We start from the raw sequence: 17,910 nt of genomic DNA on the forward strand, positions 1-17,910 counted from the left end.
GCCATACTCGTGTCTGTATTCTGCTGCCTTTCCTATCCTCTACTATCTCCCCGCCCTCCCCTCCCCTCCGCTCCCCTCCCCTCCCCTCCTCTCTCTCTACCCCCTCTACTGTAATTCATTTCTCCCCCTTGTATTATTTTTCCCTTTCCCCTCACTTCCTCTTGTATGTAATTTTGTATAACCCTGAGGGTCTCCTTCCATTTCCATGCAATTTACCTTCTCTCTCCCTTTCATCCCTGTTTAATGTTAATCATCTTCTCATGCTCTTCGTCCCTACTCTGTTCTTAGTTACTCTCCTTATATCAAAGAAAACATTTGGCATTTGTTTTTTAGGGATTGGCTAGCTTCACTTAGTATAATTTGCTCTAATGCCATCCATTTCCCTCCAAATTCTATGATTTTGTCATTTTTTAATGCAGAGTAATACTCCATTGTGTATAAATGCCACATTTTTTTTTATCCATTCGTCTATTGAATGGCATCTAGGTTGCTTCCACAGTCTTGCTATTGTGAATTGTGCTGCTATGAACATCAACGTAGCAGTGTCCCTGTAGCATGCTCTTTTTAGGTTTTTAGGGAATAGACCGAGAAGGGGAATAGCTGGGTCAAATGGTGGTTCCATTCCCAGCTTTCCAAGAAATCTCCATACTGCTTTCCAAATTGGCTGCACCAATTTGCAGTCCCACCAACAATGTACAAGTGTACCCTTTTCCCCACATCCTCGCCAGCACTTGTTGTTGTTTGACTTCATAATGGCTGCCAATCTTACTGGAGTGAGATGATATCTTAGGGTGGTTTTGATTTGCATTTCTCTGACTGCAAGAGATGGTGAGCATTTTTTCATGTACTTGTTGATTGATTGTATGTCCTCCTCTGAGAAGTGTCTGTTCAGGTCCTTGGCCCATTTGTTGATTGGGTTATTTGTTATCTTATTGTCTAATTTTTTGAGTTCTTTGTATACTCTGGATATTAGGGCTCTATCTGAAGTGTGAGGAGTAAAGATTTGTTCCCAGGATGTAGGCTCCCTATTTACCTCTCTTATTGTTTCTCTTGCTGAGAAAAAACTTTTTAGTTTGAGTAAGTCCCATTTGTTGATTCTAGTTATTAACTCTTGTGCTATGGGTATCCTATTGAGGAATTTGGAGCCCGACCCCACAGTATGTAGATCGTAGCCAACTTTTTCTTCTATCAGACGCCGTGTCTCTGATTTGATATCAAGCTCCTTGATCCATTTTGAGTTAACTTTTGTGCATGGTGAGAGAAAGGGATTCAGTTTCATTTTGTTGCATATGGATTTCCAGTTTTCCCAACACCATTTGTTGAAGATGCTATCCTTCCTCCATTGCATGCTTTTAGCCCCTTTATCAATTATAAGATAGTTGTAGTTTTGTGGATTGGTTTCTGTGTCCTCTATTCTGTACCATTGGTCCACCCGCCTGTTTTGGTACCAGTACCATGCTGTTTTTGTTACTATTGCTCTGTAGTATAGTTTGAAGTCTGGTATCGCTATACAACCTGATTTACACTTCCTGCTTAGCATTGTTTTTGCTATTCTGGGTCTTTTATTTTTCCATATGAATTTCTTGATTGCTTTCTCTATTTCTACAAGAAATGCTGTTGGGATTTTGATTGGCATTGCATTAAACCTATAGAGAACTTTTGGTAATATTGCCATTTTGATGATGTTAGTTCTGCCTATCCATGAACAGGGTATATTTTTCCATCTTCTAAGATCTTCTTCTATTTCTCTCTTTAGGGTTCTGTAGTTTTCATTGTATAAGTCTTTCACTTCTTTTGTTAGGTTAATTCCCAAGTATTTTATTTTTTTTGAGGATATTGTGAATGGAGTGGTTGTCCTCATTTCCATTTCAGAGGGTTTGTCGCTGATATACAGGAATGCCTTTGATTTATGCGTGTTGATTTTATATCCTGCCACTTTGCTGAATTCATTTATTAGCTCTAATAGTTTCTTTGTAGACCCTTTTGGGTCTGCTAGGTATAGAATCATGTCATCTGCAAATAGTGATAATTTAAGTTCTTCTTTTCCTATTTTTATGCCTTTAATTTCTTTCGTCTGTCTAATTGCTCTGGCCAGTGTTTCGAGAACTATGTTGAACAGAAGTGGTGAGAGAGGGCATCCCTGTCTTGTTCCAGATTTTAGAGGGAATGCCTTCAATTTTTCTCCATTCAGAATGATGCTAGCCTGAGGCTTAGCATAAATTGCTTTTACAATGTTGAGGTATGTTCCTGTTATGCCTAGTTTTTCTAGAGTTTTGAACATAAAGGGATGCTGTACTTTGTTGAATGCTTTTTCCGCATCTATCGAGATGATCATATGGTTCTTATTTTTAAGTCTATTGATGTGGTGAATAACATTTATTGATTTCCGTATATTGAACCAGCCTTGCATCCCAGGGATGAATCCTACTTGATCATGGTGCACAATTTTTTTGATATGTTTTTGAATCCGATTCGCCAGAATTTTATTGAGGATTTTTGCATCTAGGTTCATTAGAGATATTGGTCTGTAGTTTTCTTTCTTTGAAGTGTCTTTGTCTGGTTTAGGAATCAGGGTGATGTTGGCCTCGTAGAATGAATTTGGAAGTTCTCCCTCTTTTTCTATTTCCTGAAATAGCTTGAAAAGTATTGGTATTAGTTCCTCTTTAAAGGTTTTGTAAAACTCTGCTGTATACCCATCCGGTCCTGGGCTTTTCTTAGTTGGTAGTCTTTTGATGGTTTCTTCTATTTCCTCAATTGATATTGGTCTGTTTAGGTTGTCTATATCCTCCTGACTCAATCTGGGCAGATCATATGACTTAAGAAATTTCTCGATGCCTTCACTATCTTCTATTTTATTGGACTATAAGGATTCAAAATAATTTCTGATTATCTTCTGTATTTCTGAAGTGTCTGTTGTGATATTGCCTTTTTCATCCCGTATGCTAGTAATTTGAGTTCTCTCTTTTCTTCTCTTCGTTAGCATGGCTAAGGGTCTGTCGATTTTATTTATTTTTTCAAAGAACAAACTTTTAGTTTTGTCAATTTTTTCAATTGTTTCTTTTGTTTCGATTTCATTAATTTCAGCTCTGGTTTTAATTATTTCTTGCCTTCTACTTCTTTTGCTGTTGTTTTGCTCTTCTTTTTCTAGGATTTTGAGATGAAGTATGAGATCATTTATTTGTTGGTTTTTTCTTTTTTTAAGGAATGAACTCCAAGCAATGAATTTTCCTGTTAGAACTGCTTTCAATGTGTCCCATAGATTCCGATATGTTGTGTCTGTGTTTTCATTTATCTCTAGGAATTTTTTAATTTCCTCCTTGATGTCTTCTATAACCCATTGATCATTCAGTAACCTATTTTTCATTCTCCAAGTGATGCATGATTTTTCCTTCCTTCTTTTATCGTTGATTTTCAGTTTCATTCCATTATGATCAGATAAGATGCATGGTATTATCTCTACTCTTTTATATTGTCTAAGAGTTGCCCTGTGACATAATATATGATCTATTTTTGAGAAGGATCCATGTGCTGCTGAGAAAAAAGTGTAACTGCTTGATGTTGGGTGGTATATTCTATATATGTCAATTAAGTCTAGGTTATTAATTGTGTTATTGAGTTCTATAGTTTCCTTATTCAACTTTTGTTTGGAAGATCTGTCCAGAGGTGAGAGAGGTGTGTTGAAGTCTCCCATGATTATTGTAAGGTGGTCTATTAGACTCTTGAACTTGAGAAGAGTTTGCTTGATGAACATAGCTGCACCATTGTTTGGGGCATATATATTTATGATTGTTATGTCTTGTTGGTGTATGGTTCCCTTGAGCAGTATGTATTGTCCCTCTTTATCCCTTTTGATTAATTTTGGCTTGAAATCTATTTTATTTGATATGAGTATGGACACTCCTGCTTGTTTCCGAAGTCCATATGAGTGATATGATTTTTCCCAACCTTTCACCTTCAGTCTGTGTATGTCTTTTCCTATCAAATGCGTCTCCTGTAGGCAGCATATTGTTGGGTCTTGTTTTGTGATCCATTCTAGTAGCCTGTGTCTCTTAATTGGTGAGTTTAAGCCATTAACATTTAGGGTTATTATTGAAATATGGGTTGTTCTTCCAGCCATATTTGTTTATTTATGTTACTAAACATTGTTTGTTTTCCTCTCTGATTATTTTTCCCCCCTTTACTGTCCTACCTCCCACTGTTGGTTTTCATTGTTATTTTCCATTTCCTCTTCCTGTAATGTTTTGCCGAGGATGTTTTGAAGAGATGGTTTTCTAGCTGCAAATTCTTTTAACTTTTGTTTATCGTGGAAGGTTTTAATTTCATCTTGCATCCTGAAGCTTAATTTCGCTGGATACACGATTCTTGGTTGGAACCCATTTTCTTTCAGTGTTTTAAATGTTATTCCAGGATCTTCTAGCTTTCAGAGTCTGTGTTGAAAGATCAGCTGTTATCCTGATTGGTTTACCCCTATATGTAATCTGCTTCCTTTCTCTTGTAGCTTTTAAAATTCTCTCCTTATTGTGTATGTTGGGCATCTTCATTATAATGTGTCTAGGTGTGGATCTCTTATGATTTTGCACATTGGTTGTCCTGTAGGCTTCTAGGATTTGGGATTCTGTCTCATTCTTCACGTCTGGGAAGTTTTCTCGTATTATTTCATTGAATAGATTGCTCATTCCTTTGGTTTGGACCTCTATACCTTCCTGTATCCCAGTGACTCTTAAGTTTGGTCTCTTTATATTATCCCATATTTCTTGGATGTTCTGCTCATGGTTTCTTAACAGTCTTGCTGAGCTGTCTATGTTCTTTTCAAGTTGAAATACTTGTCTTCATTGTCTGATGTTCTATCTTCTAAGTGTTCTACTCTGCTGGTAGTATTCTCAATTGAGTTTTTAAGTTGGTTTATTGCTTCCTGCATTTCTAGGATTTCTGTTTGTTTGTTTTTTATAACCTCTATCTCCTTGTATAGTTGATCTTTTGCTTCTTAGATTTGTTTATATAATTCATTGTCGAAGTGATCTTTCATTGTCTGATTTTGCTGTCTAATGTCTTCTTTGAAACTCCAGATCATCTGAAGCATGTATCTCCTGAATTCTTTATCTGACATTCCATCTGCTGCAGCTATTACCTCTTCTAAAGTTGAGTTGACCTGCATTGCTTGTGGTCCTTTTTTTCCTTGTCTTTTCATACTGGTCGCGTTTCTTTCTGCTTGGTGAAACTGTTGTGTTTTTGAAATTTTCCCCCTATATATTTATATTGCTCTTATATAGCTGAAAAGTCTCCCTTGCAGGGGCGGGCAGCGGCTGTGCTCCTCCTCCAATTGGAGTGATCTGTCTACCACGCTGACAGGCCGCTGGGTCTGTCCTGCCGGTTGGTCGCAGGTCTGCCTACCTTGCAGGCTCGGGCGGTGGCTCTGCTCTGCCCCTCCTCCAATTGGTGTGACGTGTCTACCACGCCTGCGGACCCCTGGGCCTGTTCTGCCGGTCGGTTGCAGGTCTGCCTACCTTGCAGGCGTGGGCGGAGGCTCTGCTCTGCCCTTACTCCAATTGGGGTGACATGTTTACCATGCCGGCGGGTCGCTGGGCCTGTTCCGGGCGCGGGAGGTGGCGCTGCTCTGCCCCTACTCCAATTGGGGTGACGTAACTTCCACGCCGGCGGGTCGCTGGGCCTGTTCCGGGCGTGGGCGGCGGCTCTGCTCTACCCCTACGCCAATTGGGGTGACATGACTACCACGCTGGCGGGCGGCTGGGCCTGTTCAGGCACGGGCGGCGGCTCTGCTCTGCCCCTACTCCAATTGGGTGACGAGACTACCACGCCAGTGGGCCGCTGGGCCTGTTCTGGGCGCGGGTGGCGGCTCTGCTCTGCCCCTACTCCAATTGGGGTGTCATGACTACCATGCCGTCGGGCCACTGGGCCTGTTCTGGGCGGCGGCTCTGCTCTGCCCCTACTCCAATTGGGGTGACGGGTGTACCACGCCGGCAGGCCGCTGGGCTTGATCCGCCGTTCGGTCGCAGGTCTGCCTACCTTACAGGCGCTGGTGGCGGCTCTGCTCTGCCCCTACTCCAATTGGGGTGTCGTGACTACCATGCCGGCAGGTCGCTGGGCCTGTTCCGGGTGTGGGCGGCGGCTCTGCTCTTCCCCTACTCCATTTGGGGTGACGTGACTACCACGCCGTCGGGCTGCTGGGCCTGTTTCGGGCGCGGGCGAAGGCTCTGCTCTGCCCCTACTCCAATTGGGGTGACGTGTCTAGCACGCCAGCAGGCCGCTGGGCCTGATCCACCAGTCGGTCACAGGTCTGCCTACCTTGCAGGCGCGGGTGGCGGCTCTGCTCTGCCCCTACTCCAATTGGGGTGATGTGACTACCTCGCCGGCAGGTCGCTGGGCCTGTTCCGGGTGCAGGCGGCGGCTCTGCTCTGCCCCTACTCCAATTGGGGTGACGTGACTACCATGCCAGTGGGTTGCTGGGCCTGTTCCGGGCGCCGGTGGCGGCTCTGCTCGGCCCCTACTCCAGTTGGGGTGATGTGATACCACGCTGGCGGGTCGCTGGGCCTGTTCCGGGTGCGGGCGGTGGCTTTGCTCTGTCCCTACTTTAATTGGGGTGACGTGACTACCATGCCGGTGGGTTGCTGGGCCATTTCTGGGCGCAGGCGGCGGCTCTGCTCTGCCCCTCTGGCTTGATGACAAAGTGAGAGAGACTCGGGTGTATGTGACTCACTTTCTTTACCAGGATACCAACTGTTTCTGTCGCTGCTGGTATCAATGAAGTTATCTCCTCCGCCGCTTTCTGATGACATCAGATCTCTGCCATCCATGTACTATTTTAATGACACGGTTTTTACTTTTTTGTTTGTTTGTTTGTTTGTGTGTGTTGCTGGGGATTGAACTTGGGTCCTTTGTGTGTCAAGAAGCACACACTCTGCCACTAAACTGAACCCTAATGATATAATTATATTAATATTTCACTGTTAATCATTTATAATTGAGAAATTTAGCATTTCTTAATTTTCTAATGCTTTCATTTTTCTGAAGGTATTTAAAATGATTCATTCTTTCTTTGTTTTTGGTACTGGATATTGAACCTAGAGCCTTGTGCATACTGGGCAAGCACTCTACTACTGTTCTCCGGCTCTTATTTTGTGATAGGGTCTTGCTAATTTACCCATGCTGGCTTCAAACTTGCCATCCTTCTAGTTTAGCTTAGCAAGTAGTTGGGATTATATGCAAGTACCACCATGCCCAGCTGAGAAATGATTCATGCTTATTATGTTTTTTTTTAAAATTTTTGTTTAGTTGTAAATGGACACAATGCCTTTATTTTATTTATTTATTTTTTATGTGGTGCTGAGGATCGAACCCAGCACCTTGCACGTGCTAGATGAGTGCTGTACCGCTGAGTCACAACCCCAACCCCTTATGTTGTTTTTTTTAAACATTTATTTCATGCTATGTATACACTTACGTATATAGGTACTAGATTATGGGGATACAAATGCAAATGATACATGATTTCTGTTTAACTATTTAATGGAACAGAACAGAACCATAATATAGTGATAAGTTGTTGGAGACTGCCGTGGGAGCAGAAATTTTGAGGGACAAGAGTGGTCTTTTGGTACATGATTAACTATTTTGATCATATTTTCAGGGATATGAGGAACAGAAAATGAGAAGAAAGACTGAGTAATATAGCAGCAGTAATCTGTTTTATAGATTAAGAAACTATATAGTTAATTGGAAGGCAATTAATAATAACTTAAATTAGCAGAGATTCCAGTAATGTTGAATGTTTAAAAATAAAGTGCTTGTGTCAGCAGCATGTATACTTAAAATTGAAATGATACAGAGAAGATTAGCACAGGATAATATGCAAATTCATGAAGCATTCCATATTAAAAATAAAGACATGTTTCTTTCTATAGATGCACAACATGTTAAAGCAAGAAGTTGAAACATCAAGGGTCATTATAAAAAAAAAATCTTATGTGTTCCTTCATTATGATAAGCTAGAACTGTAGAAATGGAAGAGGCTTAAAATGTTAATGATAATTCATAATCAGAAATAAAACCTGGTGTTTCTACTATTACTCTACTAGTTAAGCTGGGACTTTTTTTTTTTTTTTTTGAGCAATCTTATTGAGTTGCCCAGCCTGGCCTGCAACTTGTAATTCCCCAGCCTCAGCCTCCCAAGTAACTGGGATGTATGCCACCATGCATGTTTAAACTAGACTCTTGAGGCTTTCTGTTATTTCTAGTATTAAAAATGTCATACTAAAACTAATGATTTAATCTTTAATTTTCTATATAACACATTTCATAAGTAAACATATGGGTATTCTGGGATTTCAGGTGTCACTGTTTGGAAACACCCTTTACCTTTTCTTGGACCTCTCTTACTGGATCCTCCATAAAAGGAATGGAGGTGTGCACCGTAGCGCATGCCTGTAATCTCAGAGACTTGGGAGGCTAAGGCAGGAGGATCACAAGTTCAAAGTCAGCCTCAACAATTTAGCAAGGCCCTAAGCAGTTTAATGAAACAATGTCTCAAAAAATAAAAAGGGCTGGGGATGTGGCTCAGTGGTAAAAGTACCCTTTGAATTCAATCCTTGGAACCAATAAATACATAAAAATAAAAATTAAAAGGATTGGAATTGCTACAGTTTACTAATCTGCCAATTTCTTTTTTGGTACTTCATGCCTCCTGGCCCCCTTGGTTTGCTGAAAGTATGTATAGACTACTAATTAAGAATTGTTCTACCTAGTGGCCCTAGAGACTGAGACAGGAGGATTGAGTTCAAAGCTAGCTTCAGCAACGAGGAGGCGCTAAGCAACTCAGTGAGACCTTGTGTCTAACTAAAATACAAAATAGGGCTGGGAATGAAAATTTTATCCTTTAGAATGGCTGTTATTTAAAAAACTAAAATCCACAAAAACCTTTATGTAAGCTTCAGATAGAATCTAATATGCTGCTTTTTTTCTTGTTTGCTATTATAAATTTGTAAAATCTTGGATATTATGAATAATGCTTCTGTGAATTTGGTGTTTATGTTTTCAAGACTCTGCTTTCATATCTTTTTGGTATATACTCAGAATTGAAATTACTAAGTCATGTAGTAATTCTGAGGGTGGCAGTTCTCCTGCTTTTTCCTCTCAAGTCACTGATTATAGGCATGTGCCACCATGTTCGTCTAGTAATTATATTTTCTTTTTGGTGGTGATGCTATGGATCAAGTTTAGGGCTTAAGTATGTTAGGCAAGTGTTCCACTGTTGAGCTACATCCCAATTTTTAAATTTTACTTTTTGAGAGACCTCTGTACTATTTCTATGGGAACCACACCATTTTACAGTCCTGCCAGTAGTGCAATAAGGGTTTTAGTTTCTCCACCTCTTGGCCATTGCTTGAAGGAATTTTTGTTAGTTTTTTGATATCATCATCCTAATGGATGGGAGGTTTTGATTTGCATTTCCCTAATGATTAGTAGCGATGAGCATCTTTTCATATGCTTGTTGGCAATTTGTATATTTTCTTTGGAGAAATACATATTCATGTTCTTTATTTGTGGGGTTACTGTTATTTATTCTGGAAATTGAACCCTTATCAGATTTTTTTCTATTTTGTAGGTGACAACCGGTAGTGACATTTGTAGGTCACTCTGTAAGTGACATTTAAAAATTTTTTTGTGTGTGTGCTGGGAATTGAATGCAGGACCTTGTATTTGCCAAGCAAGCACTGAGTTACATCTTTAGCCATTGTTATTTTATTTTGAGGCAGGTGTTCAAACTGGCCTCAAACTTGTGATCCTCCTGCCTCAGTCTTCCAAATTGCTGGGTTACAGATGTGCACCACTGTGCCCAGTTTGTGACTTTTGATGCTCAGAAGTTTTACCTTTGTTACTTGAGTTTTTGGTGTGATATCCAAGAAGTCATTGCCAAATCCAGTTTCATGAAACTTTTCCACTTTGTGTTTTACTCTGAGAGTTTTATAGTTTTGGTTTTATATTTAAGTTTCTGATCCCTTTTTAGTCTTTTCTTTTAATCTGATATAAGAGTCTGTTATTACTCTAGTAGGGCTGCCATAACAGTATTACTGACTGGGTGGCTTAAACAATAGAAATTTATTTTCTCACAGTTCTGCAGTCTAGAAATCCAAAGTGCTGGCGGGTTTGATTTCTGGTGAGGCCTCTTTCCTTGACTTGTAAAGGATTGCTGCTGCTTCTGTTATTGCATAGTTTTTTTTGTTGTGTATGTGTGCAGTGTTGGTGTCTCTTCCTCTTCTTATAAGGACATTAGTCCTATTGGATTGGATCTCCTCTTTATGACCTCATGTTGTCACCTTAGTTACCTCTTTTGTAAGGGTCCTATCTCTAAATATGGTTACATTGGAAGTTAAGGCTTCAACATATGAATTTTGGGGGACAGTTCCTTCTTTAACCAAATATAACTTCATTATTTTGCTTGTGGATATCTGGTTTAATAAAAAAAAGTAAAATTTGGTGTTTATTTTCCATGAGGATCTGGTATTAAATGTGCAGTTAATGATGTCTTGATTATCATTGACCACATGCAGAAAAAGTGCAAGCCTATGTGTTTATGTATGTGTAGATCAAAATGTAATGTAGGGTAGCACTTATCACCTGTAGTGATGTTAGAAAATGGTGCTGAATTTTTGCTTTATTTAGAAAGAAATCTTCAATATATACGTTTGTAATCTAAATTAATGAAAACATTAATAAAAATTTTCTACACATATAATTCTTTTGTTTAATTCACAGAAGCCCTGGAATACATTTTATGTTTTTGGTTATGTAATTGTTTAAAATTGATTTATATTTGCCCAAGCTTAGGAATTTGTTGAAGTAATCATATTTTAATTTTAATTCTAACTTTTTTCCATAATGTGTAGATGTGAAAATCACCATGAAAAACTTAGCGTGTTTTGCTGGACTTGTAAGAAGTGTATCTGTCATCAGTGTGCACTTTGGGGAGGAATGGTAAGCAGAACAAGTTTAGTATATTCTTTATCTTTAGAGATTGGAAAGCATTGAAATATTTGTTGGATAATGTATGAAATATGATATGTCAAGAGCTTTGTAATGTTGTGAACAACCAATAAAAAAAAAAAGAAAAAAAAAGAAAAAGGTTTAAAGCAGTTAAAAAAAAGTATCATTTATTCTACTGAATGTAAATTAAAATGCATCTAATTTATAAATGCCTTATTGAAGGTATTGTATCTTCTGTTATTCCAGAAGTACCTCTTTTTTTTGGTATGGGGAATTGAACTCGGGGATTGACCTTTTTTGGTATGGGGGAGTGAACTTGGGCACTGGACCTTTTTTGGTATGGGGAATTGAACTTGGGCACTGGATCACTGAGTCATATCCCCATTGAAGATTGAATATATATTGAAGATTTCCCCAGCCCTATTTTGTATTTTATTTAGAGACCGAGTTGCTTAACGCCTCCCTTTTGCTGAGGCTAACTTTGAACTTGTGATCTTCCTGTCTCAGCATCCCCCTGAGAAATACCTCTTTAGGTGGAGATATTTGATGTAGGATGTGTACCTCTTATTTGAATATCTTACTCTGTCCATAAAATGCATGTTCATGTTAAACCATTCTTCCTTCTCCCCCTTGCTGGGGTCCAAATGTGGTTCTTGTATATCCTAGACAAGTGATTTCACCAGTGAATTACTCCTCTTAGCCCTGTCATTATTTCTAACTCTTTTGTTGTAGGATCACCTTTCATTAAAGGCCAGGTAATCTGATATACTGGATATAGTTTACAATTTTCATTTCTTTAAAATGGAGCAAAAACTTAGATACTCATGAAATAATCTGAATGCATATATATAGGTTTTATAATTTTACTCCATTTTTAATTTTTTCCAACATCTTGTTTAAGAGCAATTTTTTTTTTTTTTTTTAAATGGGCTCTATGTTTCCCAGGCTGGCATTGAACTTTGAAGCTCAGGCAATCCTCCTGCCTCAGCTTCCCAAGTAGCTGGGACTATAGGCATAACTCACACTGCACCTGACCTTTAAAGCAAAGCCTCATATGCACATTCTACCACTGAGGTCACTCCAACCCCACACAAAAGATTCTTGGGAAAATAACTGACAGTGGGAATGGAAGTGGGTAGATACATAGAATGATCTGTTAACCATGAGAATTGATCATTCTTTTTGTGTCAGTATATTTTACGGAAAGAATGGCAGGCTGAATTGGTTGAGTAGCATTCACTTCAGTGAGCTTTCTGTTTGAATATGAATGCTAATTGCTGATTAGAAAAAATAAATTCCCAAAATTTAATACTTAAATACATGGGTTTTGTAAGGAACAGAGGACAGTTTCTTTCCTATACTTTCTTAAGTGAGCATTTAAAAATCCACATCTCTTTTCTCTCAGAGACCATACTGGTTGGTTTGGCTAAATTAGACAATTCTAGTTAAGAGTTTATTATAGGACGTGTTCTTATCATAGAAATAGGAGGTTCTAATTACCAGTGATGGATTAAATTACTAAAATCGGATACAAAATTATTTTTGGGTTTTTAATGCCCCCAAAATGTTCTTAAAACTGAATTTAACTGAATTCTTTAAATTGAATGTTATGCTAACTTTTATCAGACTTATATTTCAAAAGTAAACTTTTGTAGCACAAGAAGTGGGTTCATTGCTTTTGTTAATTATCTACACTGGGTTTTTCAAGATCTTTTTTATTCAGTCACTTGTGCTAGATTTGGTGATTATGAAGACATATTAAACAGTTCTATATTTAAATCTGTGTAATACATTTTGGTAATAATAGAGTTGATGAGAATACATAACTATGGGTGCTGATCCTGTAACTATGGGCTTAGCTGCAAGGATTAGTGGAATTAATAGCTGCTAAGATGGAGGAAAAATGAAGGAGAATTATTTTGAATAAGAGGGGGTAACTTTAGCAAAGGCCTGCTGGGAAGAAGTTTTGAGTACATGGAAGAAGGCATGTTGTTGCCCAAGAAAAAAAGTGGTTAATAAGGTTGTAGCCAATGGTTTAGACTATAGTTAAGAATTTTTTTTCTTTCTTTCCACGGTGCTGGGGTTCAGACTTGCACACATTATATGCAAGTGCCCTATCTGAGCTCCATCACTAGCCCAGTATTTTGGTTCCTTCTGATGAGTCAAGATTTCTAAATGTCAACAATTTTTCTGAAGTCCATTGTTTACAATATTGAGGAGTTCCTACATGGGCCAGGTGACTTTATGTTAGCACTGTCCTACTTTAACAAAATAAATGTAACTAAAAAAGATGAAATTCATTTGAAAATATATACCAGTTTATTAATGTCTATGAAGTGTTAAAAAGGATTATAAATGCAGATGATATGTGAAAATGTTCTAAAACTACTCTTGTTAATTTAAATAGCATGGTGGACATACTTTTAAGCCTTTGGCAGAAATATATGAGCAGCATGTCACTAAAGTGAACGAAGAGGTAGCTAAACTTCGTCGACGCCTCATGGAACTAATCAGCTTAGTTCAAGAAGTGGTAAGACTACTCCCATAAGATTTTTTTCTTTCTTTCTTTTTTTTTTTTGATGGTACTGCTATTGAACCCAGAGTTGCTCTACAATTGAGCTAAACCCCACCCCTTTTTATTTTTAATTTTGAGGGTCTCACAAAGTTGCCCAGACTGGGCTGAAAATTGTGATCCTCCTATCTCAACCTCCTGGAATTGGTTATTATAGGCATGTGCCATGGGCACCCGGCTTATTAATATTTTTATATTCTATGCTAATATAGAACATAATGTACAAATGTAATAATATGTATATATAGTATATAATAATGCATGTCTATATAAATACAAATCAATTAGATGTTGAAATGAAGATTTGAAAATTAATAGGCTCATCAACTTCAAACTAGTGGAGGAATTTGTATCCAAATTCCTGGTCATAGAGGAAATAGTTGAGCCAGAGAATTACCTCTTATGCAGAATTAGAGACAGTGAGTTAAAGAAGCTTATGTGTTACAGATTAATAATGGACTTCTAAATAGTATCAGTATTGTCTTTTAGTAGAATTATTATGTTATTCACTTTGGATCTCTAGCTTTTGTAAGGATTTCTGCTACCATTGAATAAACTCTTTATTCTGTTTTCCTTAATTAGGATCTATATAGTTGAAAGGGTAATATTGAATACAACTCTTAAGATACTGTATGGGTCAGACAGTTTGGGTAATATATGTATCATTTATAAAGTAATTTTTTTATTTTTTGGAAATAATTTGATGATCTTCAATAGTGAAGTGGAAAATATACTTTGGATATATTCTGTTTAAATTGACAGAATGACAGTTGTAAATCTTTGTGTACCATTTCTAACTTAAGAACAGATATTTGCTTTGTTTTACCCCTCAGAAATTGAGATCCAAATCATCATTTGTAATATTCTTTATACAGAAAATAGTATTATTGAATTGCATGTAAGCTGCATTGTAATTTTGAAAAATGAGCAAGTTGTATGGTTTCTATTTGGCCTCATTTCATCACTTTTTGGTATTCCCTTGTTAACATTAGGAGACTATTTTGTTTGAGACTCTTGATCCGTATATTTACAAAATATTAGCAAATACAAGAAAGATTGATTTTTATTTTCTGTGATATGCCATTTTGAAATATTTGAAACATATGTTACTCTACAATCTTGGAAATAAGCCTTTTCTTTTCGTATGTAGTTCTGAAAACAAAACCAAAATAACTTTAGAGTATTTAAAAATTGTTTTCATTTGTTTTAGGGTATTTCAGGTTGTGAACTTTTACCTTTTTTAATTTTGAAAAAGTTTGTCCTATGAGGGATTTGATAGGAGCTTCTCGTGTGACTTGTGTATATGTTACCTAAACCAGTTTTTTTGTAATTACAAGTCTTTTTATTGATATTTCCGTTAAATTATCATATGTTTTATTATGATTTATTTTTAAGAATCTTTCTAATTGATTTAGTTGAAGATACAGAATTTTTTTTTAAAAGAGAGAGTGTGTGTGAGAGAGAGAGAGAGAGGGAGAGATAATTTTTTAATATTTATTTTTTAGTTATCAGCAGGCACAACATCTTTGTATGTGGTGCTGAGAATCGAACCCGGGCCACACGCATGCCAGGCGAGCGCGCTACCGCTTGAGCCACATCCCCAACCTGATACAGAATTTTTTAAAGCAATGAGTTACCTATGTTATACTAGCAATGTAAGAGTAGTATTATATGTTTTGTAAGTTTTAAAGAGGTAGTCAATTTTTTTTTTAAAGAATTTAACCTTTATTTTTTATTTAATTATTTATTTTAAATGTGGTACTGAGGATGGAACCCAGTGCCTCACACTCAGTTTTCTACCACTGAGCTACACCCTAATCCTAGTCAACGGACTAATTTCAGTGATTACACTGAGGTCTCTTTGCTTCTATTTTTAAAGTTCCCCAATTAAAATTATTTTACCTGTTTTTTTTTTTTTTTCTAGGAAAGAAATGTAGAAGCTGTAAGAAATGCAAAAGATGAGCGTGTTCGGGAAATTAGGAATGCAGTGGAGATGATGATTGCACGATTAGACACTCAGCTGAAAAATAAGCTTATAACATTGATGGGTGAGTGTGGGTTTTTGTTGGGTGTTTTTTTGTTTGTTTTGGGGAGTGTTTTTCTATGCTGCTAGAGTACATGGTACTTTGAGCCTCCTTTAGGTTTAATCTTTGAAGAATAAGGTTGGTGAGTTGGTACAGTCTAGGAAGGACTCTTGAGATTTTAGATAGTTCCATGTTAGATTCTGCCCAGATGTCCAACTTGTATTTAGAAAGCAGTGGAGAGAAAAGTTTTCATAGATATTTGGGTAAGAGTCCTAATAGCCAAGCCAGGGACCTCATTGTTAGCTTTTGTTTTTTTCCTCCTCTTTTCTAAATCCAATAAAAATTTCCTTTATCCTGTCCTCATTGAAGATGAAGAACTGACATTTGTAACTATCAGCATAGTCCTCTCAGCTTTTTATTAGAGATTTAATCTTTTCTTTTTTTTAAGTTTTTATTTATTTTTAGTTGTAGATGAACACAGTACCTTTATTTTATGTATTTTATTTTTATGTGGTGCCAGGGGTGAAACTCAGTGTCTCATGCATACTAGGTAAGCGCTCTACCACTGAGCCACAACCCCTCCCCTTAATCTTGGTTTTTAATTCTAGTCTCATTTTACATCTAATTCATATTTAATTATATTTATTGCTCACCTTTTTGGTTTTTCAAATATTCCCTCCTCCTAAATTGATTATGGAGCTTAGGATTGAACATAACTTTTTTTTTTTTTTTTTTAAAGAGAGAGAATTTTTAAAAATATTTTTTAGTTTTCGGCAGACACAACATCTTTGTTGTATGTGGTGCTGAGGATTGAACCCGGGCCGCATGCACGCCAGGCGAGTGCACTACCGCTTGAGCCACATCCCCAGTCCGAACATAAAATTTTAAACATAAAGTTTAGGGAAAAAAATGCTAGTTTGTTTGGCATGGTTTGATTTAGTGTCTTTGAGCTTAACCTGTAATTTTAGTCCATCTAACATTTTACTGATGCAAAATCAGTTTTGCATTTTTCATCATAGTGTAACATGAAATACATATACTTTAGTAAGGTATGAACAAAGAATTTTTTTACTTGCTATCTTTTATTAAGATGCAAATATCCTTGAGTTTGGATATTCATGTATTATTTCACAAATTGTCTTTGCATTACAAAAATATTTAATCTTATAAATCTATACTGATCTTAGTGATTTTCAAGACCCAACGGCAGATCCTAAAGAATCATAACTTTAGATTGAATAGTAGAGCTTACCCGCACAGAGGAGCAATTAGAGGAAACCCATAGACATCTAGTATTTTTTTTTTAATGGTACTACTTTAGATAAAAGAAGTGTAAATGAAAATCATAATTTTTGTTAGGCCCTTAGTCAAAGCTAATTGTATGTATAATGATCTTATATTTTCAGACTTTAAAATGATGTTTGAGACTTTCTTAATTTTATTAAGCCATATAAAGTGCTGGGATGTTAGTATGTACTAGCACTTTTAAAACTGAAGCTTTCTTCAGTGATAATGTGATTTTTAAATTGCAGCTAAGTATACATGATTTGCCCTTGCCTTTGTTGAATGAGTTTGCCTCATTGCTTCCTTTGTTTAATTGAATTAACTTAAAATCAAACAAGTCTTTAGTACAGATCTGTTTTTTGAAGACAAGACCTTACTACATTGCTGAGGTTCAGCTTGTACTTGAAATCTTCCTACCTCAATCTCCCTTCGGTTGCTGGAATTACAGGCGTGTACCATTTCACCTGGTAGCAACTGTGTAGTTTACTTAGTGGAATAATTTCCTTTTCCAAAAATTTAACCTGCCCCCTGTTTTTGTGGTTTTCAAGTGATTTTTCATTATGAAAAGTTACTGCAATTTGAAATATCCAAGGTTGTTTTTATAATTGAATAGGATACTTTTAGGCTTAGAATAGCTCTACAATAATCTTACTAGTAGTTGGTTAGTATTATGAGGAATGTCACACTTTGATTTATATCTCAATTTCTACCACTAATTATTTTCCCCCCAGAGTACTGGGGATTCAACTCGGGATTATTCTAACTTGGAGCTATATACTCAGTCAAGTAAATACCTGGTTGTAAATATACTTTGGGGATATATTTTAAAGTTGACCTTTTCACTTTTTCTTAGTTTAAAAACATTTTTTGTTAGTACATTCGGACCATTTTTTTTTTCATAAACACAAAGTCTGAAGGTCTAGAAGCATTCCTTATGAATTAGCAGAAGTTTCTATTTTGAAACAGTCTTACTAAGTTGCCCAGGCTGTCCTTGATTTTGGGATCCTCCTGCCCCAGCCTCCTAAGTAGCTG

At 37.1% G+C, this 17,910-nt stretch overlaps 1 protein-coding gene across 9 annotated transcripts in view; it reads left to right on the plus strand.

The window, feature by feature from the left end:
• TRIM37 (tripartite motif containing 37) overlaps positions 1-17,910 on the plus strand; it is a 246,306-nt gene that overhangs the window by 12,193 nt on the left and 216,203 nt on the right. For all 9 annotated transcript variants that reach the window (XM_081270428.1, XM_081270433.1, XM_081270435.1 and 6 more), the window contains exons 5-7: positions 10,902-10,989; positions 13,406-13,528; positions 15,495-15,618. In XM_081270428.1, coding sequence (XP_081126554.1) covers positions 10,902-10,989; positions 13,406-13,528; positions 15,495-15,618 — 335 coding nt within the window. The remainder of the gene's footprint in view (positions 1-10,901; positions 10,990-13,405; positions 13,529-15,494; positions 15,619-17,910) is intronic.

The sequence above is a fragment of the Spermophilus citellus genome (assembly GCF_964194105.1).
Source record: "Spermophilus citellus genome assembly, chromosome: 17".
NCBI lineage: Eukaryota > Metazoa > Chordata > Mammalia > Rodentia > Sciuridae > Spermophilus > Spermophilus citellus.